At 39.0% G+C, this 16,598-nt stretch overlaps 1 protein-coding gene across 1 annotated transcript in view; it reads left to right on the forward strand.

Moving 5' to 3' along the window:
* Positions 1–16,598, forward strand: part of LOC133418655 (collagen alpha-1(XII) chain-like) — a 191,174-nt gene that overhangs the window by 71,294 nt on the left and 103,282 nt on the right. Inside the window, exons 22-25 of the mRNA XM_061707468.1 lie at positions 5,884–6,029; positions 9,210–9,339; positions 9,533–9,669; positions 15,859–15,988. Of these exons, the coding sequence (XP_061563452.1) occupies positions 5,884–6,029; positions 9,210–9,339; positions 9,533–9,669; positions 15,859–15,988 (543 nt within the window). The remainder of the gene's footprint in view (positions 1–5,883; positions 6,030–9,209; positions 9,340–9,532; positions 9,670–15,858; positions 15,989–16,598) is intronic.

The following is a 16,598-nucleotide window of genomic DNA, read 5'->3' on the forward strand; positions in this document are numbered from 1 at the left end:
AATGCATCTCAGAGGATAAATTGGCGAGCCAGCCAGGAGATCATGTCTGCCTGACATCTGAACAGAACTATATAAACATTCCACAGACGGTGGATGATCGTAAAGATATATATTAATGATTCGTTCATAAAAATATCAGAGCATCTATTCTTTTATTCATCTATTATTAGGGCCCGAGCACTTACAGTGCTAGGGCCCGATTGTATCTGTAGGAATTATTTTCCTTGTTCTTATTTTTATTTTTCCGACTAAATGAGGGTCTTTTTCCCCAAAACGTGCCCCAAAAGTCACCAAATTTTGCACCAAGCCAGGCCTGGTGATAAATGTGATATTTAATGGTTTACATTAATGGGCGTGGCCTAACGGCTCAACAGCGCCCCCTAGAAAACTTTGCGCCTCAAGCCCCACAATACGGTTTGACGTACATGCACGAAAATCGGTACACACCTGTATCATGTCACAACTTAAAGAAATGTCTCTTGGTGCCATGGCCCAAACCCAACAGGAAGTCGGCCATTTTGAACATTTTGAATTAATCGTGTAATTTTGGAGCAATTTATGCACTTCCTTCCGCCGTTGCACCCAGGTGTGTTATTCATCAAAATGTGTGTCTCCATCCTGCGGCGATGCACATTACTTTTCTCAGTCAAAAGCGTTACCGTGGCAACGCTAGACGCCAAAAAGCGCGCCCCCTCTTCATCTGATTGGTCCATATTTGATAGTTCCTACTTTCTGCCATATTTTTTGAATGGTTAGACATAAAGACTCGTGGTGGTGTCATCGGACTCGGTTTTGAGTCCTTGACTTTTATTGGTGAAAATTGCACACGCGAGGGCCTGCTCATGGCTGCTTACAGCTTTAATTTTATATTTATTTTCAAAGCTGCAGCAGTTTTTTTTCATTTCTATTAAAGTTGGGGTAGTTTTAATCTTACTCAGCAGTTGGAGGAGACGGTGGATGAAGTCGTCTCTGAGGCTTCATCGTCGTGGGAAAGTGTCTGCTCATCCAAAACATTATTTCTCCGCTTCACACTGGAACCATTTCTTGCTCTGACGTCCGTCCAACATTGACGGCGTCCCATGATGCATTGCTTTGAGCTAATGTTTGTCTTCAGAGGCCAAACGGGGGAATGGAGCCACGGAGACATCAGCTGAATTATCGGCTGCGGTTTCACACGAGGCGAGAGAGTTTAAAGACATTTTTTTTTTTTTTTTTTAGTTTTTTTTTAGTTTAGTTTTAGTTTTTTAGTTTTAGTTTATTTGCACATAAAACAGAACCTTTATAAACAGTAAAAACAATGGTCAAATGAAGCATTGTGCAGGAGTCGAAATTACGAGATAGAAAGTCATAATTATGACACGTGCAATTTTCAACCATAAAGATCAAGGACTCAAAACCGAGTCCGATGACTCCACCACGACTCTTTACATCAAACCATTCAAAAGTTATGGCAGAAAGTAGGAACTATCAAATATGGACCAATCAGATGAAGGGGGGGAACGCTTTTTGGGCGTCTAGCATCGCCACGGTAACGCTTTTGACTGAGAAAAGTAATGTGCATCTTCGCAGGATGGAGACGCACATTTTGATGTATAACACACCTGGGTGCAACGGCGGAAGGAATGGCATAAATTGCTCCAAAATTACACGATTAATTCAGAATGTTCAAAATGGCAGACTTCCTGTTGGGTTTGGGCCATGGCTCCAAGAGACTTTTCTTTAAGTTGTGACATGATACAGGTGTGTACCGATTTTCGTGCATGTACGTCAAACCGTATTGTGGGGCTTGAGGCACAAAGTTTTCTAGGGGGCGCTGTTGAGCCGTTAGGCCACGCCCATTAATGCAAACCATTAAATATCACATTTATCACCAGGACTGGCTTGGTGATACATTTGGTGACTTTAGGGGAACGTTTAGGGGGAAAAAAAAGGCTAATTTCGTCGGAAAAATAAAAATGAGAAAAAATAAAAACGAGAAAAAATAAAAACAAGAAAAAATAAAAACGAGAAAAAATAAAAACGAGAAAAAAATAAAAACGAGAAAAAATAAAAACGAGAAAAAATAAAAACGAGAAAAAATAAAAACGGGAAAAAATAAAAACGAGAAAAAATAAAAACGAGAAAAAATAAAAACGAGAAAAAATAAAAACGGGGAAAAATAAATTCCTACAGATACGATGGGGCCTTCGCACTGTCAGTGCTCGGGCCCTAATACAGTAAGTCATGTAATATTGATAAGTAAATAGATAAGTTAAATGAATAAAAATTAATGAAAGTATATAAAAAAAAGGTTAAAGTAGAATTACAATAAAATGAAGATAGAATCAAGTGCCAGGAGAGAGAAATCCCCCTTCAAAATAAGATAGAAACTGTTGCCGGGCTTTGTAGACGCCTCCCCACATTTACTGCTCTCAGCTCATTTACCCAGCATGCACTTTGCTTTACAGAAACACTTTTTCCTTTCCCCGTCTTTAAAGACAGATCTGGGGATATAACTCATTAGTTTGGCTCAAACTTCTGCGTGTCCAACAAAGTCCAACGTTCCTGCCAGTCCCTGAAAGTTATTAGAGAGCAGTTTAATTATTTACATGTCTAATAAATCAAGCAGCCAAGAAAATGAAGTTAACAAAGATAACTTAATAATAGATGAATGCCACATTGTGTGATTATTTATTTATAGATAAATCTGCTGATGATCCGTTCAGATAAGACAAGACAACACGAATATTCTTGTTAAGATTTGAGTTTTTGCAGGAATAGTGTTGTTTCTGCACTGCAAAAACTCAAAATCTTACCACTCCGTCAGAAACTGGGGATTTATTACGTATGCATGTACGTAATACGATGTTGAAATGTGTGTGTTGAGATTCCCCCTCCAGCTTCTACTTTGGTTTAGATTTTCTATTGCCTAATTTAGATTCCAGTAAAGCAGGAATGTTTATACAGTTCTGTTCAGATGTTAGTTTTATTCCCGAGGTTCATCTGATCATAGGCAGATATGATCTCCTAGCTGGCTCGCCAATTAATCCTCAGAGGACGCATTCACTGCAAAAACTCTAAATCTTACCAGGAATATTTGTCCTATTTCTAGTTAAAATGTCTAATTTTTAGTCAAGAAATCTCATTACACTTAAAACAAGAATCATCACTGGAAAAATAACTTGTTATTTGACAATTTTCACCTGTTTCAAGTAAATTTTCACTTGAAATAACTTATTTTAAGTGAAAATCTACTTGAAACAGGTGAAAATTGTCGTTTTTTGAGTTTTTGAGTCTTGTTTTAAGTGTAATGAGATTTATTTCTCCACATTTCGGCTTTTTTCACAAAATTTTGACTTTTTTTTTTCGACATTTCAACATTTTTAACAATATTTTGACTTTTTTTCTTGACATTTCGGCTTTTTTTCTCGACATTTCGACTTTTTTTCTCGACATTTCGACTTTTTTCACAAAATTTTGACTTTTTTTCTTGACATTTCGACCTGTTTCAAGTAAATTTCCACTTGAAATAAGTAGAAAAATCTGCCAGTGGAACAAGATTTATCTTCTTATTACAAGCAAAAAAATCTGGTTCCACTGGCAGATTTTTCTACTTATTTCAAGTTAAAATCTACTTGAAACAGGTGAAAATTGTTGTTTTTTGAGTTTTTGAGTCTTGTCTTAAGTGTATTGAGATTTATTTGAATGAAAAATTTGACATTTTAACTAGAAATAATACAAATATTCTTCTTAAGATTTTGAGTTTTTGCAGTGCAGGAATAGTGTTGTTTCTGCACTGCAAAAACTCAAAATCTTAACAAGAATATTTGTCTTATTTCTAGTTAAAATGTCTCATTTTTAGTAAAAAGAAATCTCATTACACTTAAAACAAGACTCATCACTGGAAAAAACAACAATTTTCACCTGTTTCAAGTAGATTTTCACTTAAAATAAGTAGAAAAATGTTTTTTTGCTTGTAATAAGAAGATAAATCTTGTTCCACTGGCAGATTTTTCTACTTATTTCAAGTGAAACAGGTGAAGATTATCAAATAACAAGTTATTTTTCCAGTGGTGAGTCTTGTTTTAAGTGTAATGAGATTTGTTTTGACTGAAAATGAGACATTTTAACTAGAAATAAGACCGATATTCCCGGTAAGACTGTGAGTTTTTGCAGCAGCTCCCCGTGGAAACAGCAAGGCTTCACTTAGAAGCCTCTGCAAGATTTATGCTCCTTTTTGGCTTAATCCTTGTTAAATAAATAACGGCCCACTGGAAAGTTGTTGATGTTGCTGCGTTTGCCGGCCAGGAGGTCCAATCTGCAAGCCATTACTTTTATTTAGCTTTTCTTCCCTAAAAAAACATCCAACCACAGTTTCAGCCGTTTCAGCGGCTGCAGAAGAGCTGGAGAGAGAATCGGGCGAGAGAATCACATAACGTCGTCTCCAAGGTTTACTCAAGTAAAAGTACTGTTACTTCAGAATAATATGACTCAAGTACAAGTAAAAAGTATCATACAAATAATTACTAGAGTAAAAGTAAAAAACTACTCAAGTACTGAGTAACTGTTGAGTAACGTCTGATTTATTTTTTTAACACAACCATTCAAACAGACAAAAGTAAAAATAATCATCTTCAGGCAAATTAAATCAATAAAATAAATTAAAATTACAAAAAAAAAAAAATGCTTGAATTAAAATAATCTAAAAGTAAATTCAAGTACTTTATTGAATAATAAAATAAATCAAATAATAACAGAATAAATAAATAAATTAAGCACAAGTAGCACAATCACAATAATCATGTTCAGGCAAATTAAATCAATAAAATAATAAAATAAATTAAAATTAATAAAAAATAGCTTGAATTAAAATAATCTAAAAGTAAATTCAAGTACTTTAATAAATAATAAAATAAATCAAATAATAACAGAATAAATAAATAAATTAAGCACAAGTAGCACAATCACAATAATCATCTTCAGGCAAATTAAATCAATAAAATAATACTCACTCAGACAGAATTTCAAAAGAGGTTGGTAAAAGATCATTTTATTTTTAAGCTCCATTAAATTGGAATAATCTTCCCCTCTTTTTGCGTTCTATTACCTCTTTTCATTGTTTTAAGTTGTCATTATACTCTCATCTTAAAACAACTATGTTTTTAATTTATGTATGTATTTTTTGTCCTTTTTTTTCTATTTTTTTATTTATTTTAATTGTTCTAATTGTTTTATTTTCTCTCTCTCTGTTATGTTATATTTCATTGTTTCGGTTATTCAAGTACTTGGTGAAAAAACTACTCAAGTACTGAGTAACTGTTGAGTAACGTCTGATTTATTTTTTTAACACAACCATTCAGACAGACAAAAGTACAAAATAATCATCTTCAGGAAAATTACATCAATAAAATAATACATTAAATTAAAATTAATAAAAAATAAAAAATAGCTTAAATTAAAATGATCTCAAAGTAAATTCAAGTACTTTAATAAATAATAAAATAAATAAAATAACAGAATAAAAAATAAATTAAGCACAAGTAGCACAAAATGTCCAGCCTTTGTACTTTTCTTTTTTAACCAGCAGAACTAGAACAAACATGAACTCATAGAAACTCTGTGTGTGTTTGAGTCTGTGTAAATGTGACAAAACATGCAAAAACTAACATTTCTTTAACTTTGAAAACTCAATATTCTCCGTGTGAAGAACTTTCAAATGTCTTATCAGCTTCGTTGTGTTGAAATTCTTTTGTAACATTCCTCCTCATGGAATCTCCCTTGGACACACTTTGCAAACTGCAAATGTTAGGTAGGTCCATTATCGGCCTGATCCCGATCGGGGGCCGATCGATCGGTGCATCTCTAGTTCTGACGGGTTCTGACGTGTTTTTTTTCCTCCCCCAGTGCCGCTCCCCGCCGCCAGGAACCTGCAGGTTTACGACGAGACCATGAGCAGCCTGAGGGTTCGCTGGGAGGCGGCGGCCGGCGCTAGCGGCTACATGCTACTCTACAAGTCGGTCAACGCCAGCGAGCCCCAGCTGGAGCAGGAGGTGAGGACACTTTTTATCTTACGTAATTATCCAAACTTAACTAATCTGGACTGATAATCAATACTACATTGATTATCTGTGATTAAATAATGAACCCACATATCTGAAATCCCATCAAAACATCTGAAACATGAGGCCTAAAGTTCCTGAAGGAGGTCACCTAGAGGTCACAGAGAGACCTAGAGGTCACCTAGAGGTCACCTAGAGGTCACCTAGAGGTCACCTAGAGGTCACCTAGAGGTCACCTAGAGGTCACAGAGAGACCTAGAGGTCACCTAGAGGTCACAGAGAGACCTAGAGGTCACCTAGAGGTCACAGAGACACCTAGAGGTCACAGAGAGACCTAGAGGTCACCTAGAGGTCACAGAGAGACCTAAAGGTCACCTAGAGGTCACCTAGACCAGTGTCTCCCCCCCTTAGGGTCCGGGCAGAGATCTCTGGGGGCGCAAAACTTTGTCTGCTTTGAAATTATGCAGTTGTAAAAATTATATTTGCACATGTTAAATAAATAAAAAATCATAATAACACCTAATGGAATACTGTAATCCAAGTCTGTATAAACACACTTAGAAATATATTTTGGTCATTTTAAAATAAATAAAATAAAAAAATAAATAAGTTATTTAGCAGGATAAAAACTTAGAAATGTATTATATCATTATTCAACATTTAATCATACTACTACTCCGACAGGTTGTTAAAGGAAAAATGTTACAAATGTTCGCTCTCATATTGAGAGATATTTTTCAGAAATATTTTTATGTCCTTGCAATTATTTATTGTGCGGATTTTAAACATTGGTGACACAAAATTAAATGAAAAAAAAACAAAGTAATATGTATAAGAGATAAGATAAGATAATCTTTTATTACTCCCTCACATGTTAGCAGCAGTAACTTGCAGGGAAGGGGGTAAAAAAGTAAAAAATAAATAAATATAATTACAGGACAGTATATACATTGCGATGGAAATAAAAGTAGTGCGAAAGAAAAAAAAACAGGTAGAATGTGTGTGAGGTAACAGACAGATATTGTATACAGGGTAAACCAAAGAGAAATGTATCAAAAAACATAATTAATGTTCATTTTTTTCAATTAAACGTTTGTAACGAATCAATTTACTCTTTTGGGGGGGGGCTCGCTGGCCTAGAGGTCACCTAGAGGTCACCAGGTCACTGAGGCCCCGTTTCCACGTAGCCGGGTATTTTCAAAAACGGATATTTCCCCCTCTACGTTTTGACAAATTCCATCGTTTACACAAAATCGTTTTCAAAATCTCTTCGTTTACACGAATCCGCATAAATACGCTGTTAACGTCATGCCAGCCAATCAGAATCCTGGAAAAAACATCAACAAATGACACGTGTAACTTCCAGTTAAGGCTGATTTATGGTTCCGCGTTACAGCAACGCAGAGCTACGGCGTAGGGTACGTGGCGACGCACACCGTACGCCGTAGGCTCTGCGTCGATTTAACGCGGGACCATAATTCAGGCTTTACTTCCAAGATGAACCAGAGTCTTTGGTTTGGAGTGGAGTTACTTCTCGACATTTTGACTTTTTCTCAAACTTTCGACTTTTTTCTCAAAATTTCGACTTTCTTCTCGACATTTCGCCTTTTTTCTTGGCCACCTACCACCACTTTTTTCTCAAAATTTCACCTTTTTTCTTAAAATTTCACCTTTTTTCTTGACTTTTTTCTCAAAATTTTGACTTTTTTCTCAAAATTTCAACTTTTTTCTCAACTTTTTTCTCAAACTTTTGACTTTTTTCTCGACTTTTTTTTCAAACTTTCGACTTTTTTCTCCAAATTTCAACTTTTTTCTCAACTTTCTTCTCCAAATTTCGACATTTTTCTCGACTTTTTTCTCAAAATTTTGACTCTTTTCTCGACTTTTTTCTCAAACTTTTGACATTTTTCTCAAAATTTTGACTTTTTTCTCGACTTTTTTCTCAAACTTTTGACTTTTTTCTCGACTTTTTTTTCAAACTTTCGACTTTTTTCTCCAAATTTCAACTTTTTTCTCAACTTTCTTCTCCAAATTTCGACTTTTTTCTCGACTTTTTTCTCAAACTTTCGACATTTTTCTCAAAATTTTGACTTTCTTCTCGACATTTCGCCTTTTTTCTTGGCCACCTACCACCACTTTTTTCTCAAAATTTCACCTTTTTTCTTAAAATTTCACCTTTTTTCTTGACTTTTTTCTCAAAATTTTGACTTTTTTCTCAACTTTTTTCTCAAACTTTTGACTTTTTTCTCGACTTTTTTTTCAAACTTTCGACTTTTTTCTCCAAATTTCAACTTTTTTCTCAACTTTCTTCTCCAAATTTCGACTTTTTTCTCGACTTTTTTCTCAAAATTTTGACTCTTTTCTCGACTTTTTTCTCAAACTTTTGACATTTTTCTCAAAATTTTGACTTTTTTCTCGACTTTTTTCTCAAACTTTTGACTTTTTTCTCGACTTTTTTTTCAAACTTTCGACTTTTTTCTCCAAATTTCAACTTTTTTCTCAACTTTCTTCTCCAAATTTCGACTTTTTTCTCAAACTTTCGACATTTTTTACAAAATTTTGACTTTTTTTTCGACTTTTTTCTCAAACTTTCGACATTTTTCTCAAAATTTTGACTTTTTTCTCGACTTTTTTCTCAAAATTTTGACTTTTTTCTCGACTTTTTTCTCAAACTTTCGACTTTTTTCTAAAAATTTCAACTTTTTTCTCGACTTTTTTTTCAAACTCTCGACTTTTTTCTCAAACTTTCGTCATTTTTCTCAAAATTTCGACTTTTTTCTCGACTTTTTTCTCTAAATTTTGACTTTTTTCTCGACTTTTTTCTCAAACTTTCGACTTTTTTCTAAAAATTTCAACTTTTTTCTCGACTTTTTTCTCAAAATTTCGACTCTTTTCTCAAAATTTTGTCTTTTTTCTCAAAAATTCTCAAAAAAAAATAATGACCTCATTTGACCTTGAGGAAAGTTTAAGTTGGACTGAAAATGAACATTTATAAAACCAATATCTAAAGCCCAGTCCTGGAGGTCCGTGGACCTGGAGTTGGACCGGTGTCGTGTTCCTCTCCGTGTCCTCCACGTTTCTCCTCCACCCATGAATGTTCCTCTCCTCGTCCTCCATGTTTCTCCTCCATGTTTCTCCTCCACCATCAATGCTTCTCTCTGTTCGTTGCAGGTCCGAGTCCCCGGAGACGTGACGTCCACTCAGCTGCTGAAGCTCGTCCCCGACACCGAGTACGAGATCCGGGTCTTCGCCCTGCACGGAGAGAAACGCAGCGCCGCCCTGGAGGGCCGAGGCGTCACCCGTACGTGCAACTTCCTGTTCCACAGGAAGTGTTTCCTGTGGAACACAAACACTTCCTGAATAAAGTGGAAATGTTGAAGAAAAATAAGAAATTTCCACTTTATTGAGTTTGACAGCATGTCCCCTCTCGTCCCCCCTGAGTCTCATGTCCTCTCTCGTCCTCTCTCGTCCCCTCTCGTCCCTCGTCCCCCCAGGTCCCCTCCCGTCCGCCGGCGCCCTGACGATCAGCGACGTCACCCACAGCGCGATGAAGCTGAACTGGGACGCTGCTCCGGGAAACGTCCGCAAATACATCGTCACCTACAAACCGGACGGAGGAGACCTGAAGGAGGTGAAGATTATTATTAATATAATAATAATAATAATAATAATAATAATAATAATAATAATAATAATAATAATAATAATAATTATTATTATTATTATTATTATTATTATTATTATTATTATTATTATTATTATTATTATTATTAATATTAATATTATTATTATTATTATTATTATTATTAGGGCCCGAGCACTTGCAGTGCGAAGGCCCTATTGTATTTGCAGGAATTTTTATTATTATTATTATTATTTTTCTTCTGACAAAGTGATGGCCTTTTTGCCCCCCTTAACATGCCCAAAAAGTCACCAAATTTTGCACCCAAGTCAGGCCTGGCGAAAAATTTGATATTTAAAGGTTTGCATTAATGGGCGTGGCAAAATGGCTCAACAGCGCCCCCTTGAAAACTTTGTGCCTCAAGCCCCACGATACGGTTTGATGTACATGCACGAAAATCGGTACACACCTGTATCATGGGACAACTTAAAGAAAAGTCTCTTGCCGTCATGCCCGAAACCGAACAGGAAGTCGGCCATTTTTAATTAATCGTGTCACTTTGGCGCAATTTATGCCATTCCTTCGGCAGTTAATTCAGCCCGAACCGTAACGTGCACCCAGGTGTGTTATACATCAAAATGTGCGTCTCCCTCCTGCGACCACACGCATTACTTTTCTCTTTCAAAAGCGTTACTGTGGCGACGCTAGACGCCAAAAAGCGCGCCCACCCTTCATCTGGTTGGTTCAGACAGAAAAATCTTTGCGCCTCAAGCCCCATAATACGGTTTGACGTACATGAACGAAAATTGGTACACTCCTGTATCATGTCGCAACTAAAAGAAAAGTCTCTTGGCGCCATGGCCGAAACCGAACAGGAAGTCGGCCATTTTGAACATTCTGAATTAATTGCGTAATTTTGGAGCAATATATGCCATTCTTCGAGAGTTAATTCAGCCCGAACCGTATCGTGAACCCAGATGTGTTATACATCAAAATGTGCGTCTCCATCCTGCGACTACACGCATTACTTTTCTCTTTCAAAAGTGTTACCGTGGCGACGCTAGACGCCAACAAGCGCACCCCCCCTTCATCTGATTGGTCCATATTTGATAGTTCCCCAAAAGGCACCAAATTTGGCATGCAAGCCAGGCCTGGTGATAAATTTGATATTTCATGGTTTGCATTAATGGGCGTGGCAAAATGGCTCAACAGCGCCCCCCGGAAAACTTTGTGCCTCAAGCCCCACAATACGGTTTGACGTACATGCACGAAAATCGCTACACACCTGTATCATGGCACATCTTAAAGAAAAGTCTCTTGGAGCCATGGCCAAAACCGAACAGGATGTCGGCCATTTTGAATAAATTGTGTCATTTTGGCGAAATTTATGCCATTCCTTCGAGAGTTAATTCAGCCCGAACCGTATCGTGCACCCAGGTGTGTTATACATCAAAATGTGCGTCTACATCCTGCGACACCACGCATTACTTTTCTCTTTCAAAAGTGTTACCGTGGCGACGCTAGACGCCAAAAGGCGCGCCCCCCCTTCATGTGATTGGTCCATATTTGATAGTTCTCCAAAAGTCACCAAATTTTGCATGCAAGCCAGGCCTGGTGATAAATTTTATATTTCATGGTTTGCATTAATGGGCGTGGCCTAACGGCTCAACAGCGCCCCCTAGAATACTTTTACCTGCCATAACTTTTGAATGGTTTGACATAGAGAGTCGTGGGTGGTGTCATCAGATTCTGTATGGAGTCCTTGACCTTCATTGGCCTGAATTAGCCCCGCCCCTTCTTCTGATTGGTTGTCCCTTTTTTCTGCTATAAACTTTGAATGGTTTGACATAGGAAGTCGTAGGTGGTGTCAAGGGACTCTGCAATGAGTCCTTGAGCTTCTTTGGCCTGAATTAGCCCCGCCCCTTCTTCTGATTGGTTGTCCCTTTTTTATAATAAAATCGCCACGAGCCGCCAGTCGCTCTCGCGCTGACTCCCGCTTCCTGATTCAAACGTCTGCCGGCCCCGCCCCCCGACCAATCGGTGGCGAGTAGGGTGATGACGGCCCCGCCCCCCGACCAATCAGTGGCGAGTATGGTGATGCCGGCCCCGCCCCCCGACCAATCAGCTCCCTGTAATGTGGTGACGTCAGAAATATTCCCAGCTCAGCCCGGTTACAACCTTGGCAGAATGGTTACAGAAAAAGTAATAATTATTATAGTAGGGTTTTACTAATATTTATAACTTACAAATATTTAAAAAAATTAGAAAAAACAGCTCCAGACTACATTACTAAATATCGATATGTTGGTCTCTCCTAAGTCAGTAGGTCAAATAGAAAGGAGTAGCAGAGTCTTAGCTCAGCCAGAGCGTTCCCGTCTTTGGAGTCAGAGATCAGAGTTCGATTCCCGCAGTATCCAGACTTTTTTGTCAGCAATTTTTTTTTTTCTACATCAATATGTGCGTCCCTGTCCTGCAACGACGCACATTACTTTTCTCATTTAAAAGCGTTACCGCGGCAACGCTAGACACCAAAAAGTGCGCCCACCCTTCATCTGATTGGTTGAGAGGGAAAAAACTTTGAGCCTCAAGCCCCATAATACGGTTTGACGTACATGAACGAAAATCGGTACACACCTGTATCATGTCGCAACTTAAAGAAAAGTCTCTTGGCGCCATGGCCGAAATTGAACAGGAAGTCGGCCATTTTGAATAAATTGTGTCATTTTGGCGAAATTTATGCCATTCTTTCGGCAGTTAATTCAGCCCGAACCGTAACGTGCACCCAGGAGTGTTATACATCAAAATGTGTGTCTCCATCCTGCGACACCACGCATTACTTTTCTCTTTCAAAAGTGTTACCGTGGCGACGCTAGACGCCAAAAGGCGCGCCCCCCCTTCATGTGATTGGTCCATATTTGATAGTTCTCCAAAAGTCACCAAATTTTGCATGCAAGCCAGACTTGGCGATAAATTTGATATTTCATGGTTTGCATTAATGGGCGTGGCCTAACGGCTCAACAGCGCCCCCTAGAATACTTTTCTCTGCCATAACTTTTGAATGGTTTCACATAGAGAGTCGTGGGTGGTGTCATGGGACTCTGTAATGAGTCCTTAAGCTTCGTTGGCCTTAATTAGCCCGCCCCTTCTTCTGATTGGTTGTCCCGATTTTCTGCTATAACTTTTGAATGGTTTGACATAGAGAGTCGTGGGTGGTGTCATCAGATTCTTTATGGAGTCCTTGACCTTCATTGGCCTGAATTAGCCCCGCCCCTTCTTCTGATTGGTTGTCCTTTTTTTATAATAAAATCGCTGCGAGCCGCCAGTCGCTCTCGCGCTGACTCCCGCTTCCTGATTCAAACGTCTGCCGGCCCCGCCCCCTGACCAATCAGTGGCGAGTAGGGTGATGACGGCCCCGCCCCCCGACCAATCAGTGGCGAGTATGGTGATGACGGCCCCGCCCCCCGACCAATCAGTGGCGAGTAGGGTGATGACGGCCCCGCCCCCCGACCAATCAGTGGCGAGTATGGTGATGCCGGCCCCGCCCCCCGACCAATCAGCTCCCTGTAATGTGGTGACTTCAGAAATATTCCCGGCTCAGCCCGGTTACAACCTTGGCAGAATGGTTACAGAAAAAGTAATAATTAAAATAGTAGGGTTTTACTAATATTTATAACTTACAAATATTTAAAAAATTTGGAAAAAAAAGTTCCAGACATTTTATCGCTATGTTGGTCTGTCCTAAGCCAGTAGGTCAATTGAAAGGAATAGCTGAGACTTAGCTCAGCCAGAGCATATTGGTCTTTGGTGCCAGAGGTTGGGAGTTCAAGCCTGGCCATATTCCGAAATTTTTGTCAGCAATTTTTGTGTTTTTTTTACATCTAAATGTTCGTCTCTGTCCTGTGACGACGCACATTACTTCTCTCTTTCAAAAGTGTTACCGTGGCGACGCTAGACGCGAAAAAGCGCTCGTCCCCTTCATCTGATTGGTCCATATTTGATAGTTCTCCAAAAGCCACCAAATTTTGCATGCAAGCCAGGCCTGGTGATAAATTTGATATTTCATGGTTTGCATTAATGGGCGTGGCCTAACGGCTGAACAGCGCCCCCTAGAATACTTTTCTCTGCCATAACTTTTGAATGGTTTGACATAAAGAGTCGTGGGTGGTGTCACGGGACTCGGTATTGAGTCCTTGACCTTCATTGGCCTGAATTAGCCCCGCCCCTTCTTCTGATTGGTTGTTCCTTTTTTCTGCTATAACTTTTGAATGCTTTGACATAGAGAGTCGTGGGTGGTGTCATTTCTGATATGCTTATGGGGGGCGGTGGCCGTGAGTGCGAGGGCCCGTTCATCGCTGCTTGCAGCTTTAATTATTATTATTATTATTACTATTATCATCATTATTATTATTTCTATTATTATTATTATTATTATTATTATTATTATGAATATTATTATTATTAACATTATTATTATTATTACTATTATTATTATTATTATTATTATTATTATTATTATTATTATTATTATTATTATTATTATTATTATTATTATTATTGCTATTATTATTATTATTATTATTATTATTATTATTATTATTATTATTATTATTATTATTATTATTATTATTATTAGGGCCCGAGCACCTTCAGTGCGAAGGCCCTATTGTATTTGCAGGAATTTTTATTATTATTATTTTCCTGACAAAGTGAAGGCCTTTTTGCCCCCCTTAACATGCCCAAAAAGTCACCAAATTTTGCACCCTAGTCAGGCCTGGCGAAAAATTTGATATTTAAAGGTTTACATTAATGGGCGTGGCAAAATGGCTCAACAGCGCCCCCCGGAAAACTTTGTGCCTCAAGCCCCACGATACGGTTCGACGTACATGAACGAAAATCGGTACACACCTGTATCATGGGACAACTTAAACAAAAGTCTCTTGGCGTCATGCCCGAAACCGAACAGGATGTCGGCCATTTTGAATTAGTCGTGTCATTTTGGCGAAATCTATGCCATTCCTTCGAAAGTTAATTCAGCCCGAACCGTAACGTGCCCCCAAGTGTGTTATACATCAAAATGTGCGTCTCCATCCTGCAACAACACGCATTACTTTTCTCTTTCAAAAGCGTTACCGTGGCGGTGCTAGACGCCAAAAAGCGCAACCCCCCCTTCATCTGATTGGTTCGACAGAAAAAACTTTGTGCCTCAAGCCCCATAATACGGTTTGACGTACATGAACGAAAATCGGTACACACCTGTATCATGGCGCAACTTAAACAAAAGTCTCTTGGGGTTTTGCCCGAAACCGAACAGGATGTCGGCCATTTTGAATTAATCGTGTCATTTTGGCGAAATTTATGCCATTCCTTCTGCAGTTAATTCAGCCCGAACCGTAACGTGCACCCAGGTGTGTTATACATCAAAATGTGCGTCTCCATCCTGCGACTACGCGCATTACTTTTCTCTTTCAAAAGTGTTACCGTGGCGACGCTAGACGCCAAAAGGCGCACCCCCCCTTCATCTGATTGGTCCATATTTGATAGTTCTCCAAAAGTCACCAAATTTTGCATGCAAGCCAGGCTTGGCGATAAATTTGATATTTCATGGCTTGCATTAATGGGTGTGGCCTAACGGCTCAACAGCGCCCCCTAGAATACTTTTCTCTGCCATAACTTTTGAATGGTTTGACATAGAGAGTTGTGGGTGGTGTCATGGGACTCTGTAATGAGTCCTTAAGCTTCGTTGGCCTTAATTAGCCCCGCCCCTTCTTCTGATTGGTTGTCCCGATTTTCTGCTATAACTTTTTAAGGCTTTGACATAGAGAGTCGTGGGTGTTGTCATTTCTGATATGCTTATGGGGGGCGGTGGACGTGAGTGCGAGGGCCCGTTCATCGCTGCTTGCAGCTTTAATTATTATTATTATTATTAGGAGGGCACCGACATGATCCTCTGGGCAGGAACCATTTTTATTTATTATAAATATCTCATAATCATCATTTTTGTCCATCGTTCCTGGAGTTTCTTGTGCCGGCCCCTTTTTTCTCTTTTGTGCCCCCCCCCCCTCTGGTCATCCTGCTGCTGCTTCCACCTGCCTGCCACCAGTCTGGCAGGAGGTTCCCCCTTATGATCCTGGTCCTGTTGTATTAGACGCTGTATAAATAGAATTTAATCTAATTCCGTTTGTGTGAATGTTCCGGCAGGTTGAGGTCGACGGCGGCGTCACGACGCTGCAGCTAACGGGCCTGATCTCCCAGACGGAGTACGACGTAGCCGTGACCCCGATCTACGACGAGGGCCCGGCGGGCCCGATGCTCGGAACCGCTATCACAGGTTAGCTCGGAACCGCTATACAGGTTAGCTCAGAACCGCTATACAGGTTAGCTCAGAACCGCTATCGCAGGTTAGCTCGGAACTGCTATCACAGGTTAGCTCGGAACCAACTGCTATCACAGGTTAGCTCGGAACCGCTATCACAGGTTAGCTCGGAACCGCTATCACAGGTTAGCTTGGAACCGCTATCACAGGTTAGCTTGGAACCGCTATCACAGGTTAGCTTGGAACCGCTATCACAGGTTAGCTCGGAACTGCTATCACAGGTTAGCTCGGAACCGCTATCACAGGTTAGCTCGGAACTGCTATCACAGGTTAGCTCTAATTTCGACTTTGTTCATGAAATTTCGATTTTATTCTCAAACTTTCGACTTTGTTGTCGAAATTTCGACTTTATTCACGAAATTTCGACTTTATTCTCAAAATTTCGACTTTATTCACGAAATTTCGACTTTGTTCTCGAAATTTCGACTTTATTCTCAAAATTTCGACTTTATTCACGAAATTTCGACTTTATTCACGACATTTCGACTTTGTTCACGAAATTTCGACTTTATTCACGAAATTTCAACTTTATTCTCAAAATTTCGACTTTATTAACGAAATTTCG

The sequence above is a fragment of the Cololabis saira genome, chromosome 18, assembly GCF_033807715.1.
Source record: "Cololabis saira isolate AMF1-May2022 chromosome 18, fColSai1.1, whole genome shotgun sequence".
Taxonomy (NCBI): domain Eukaryota; kingdom Metazoa; phylum Chordata; class Actinopteri; order Beloniformes; family Belonidae; genus Cololabis; species Cololabis saira.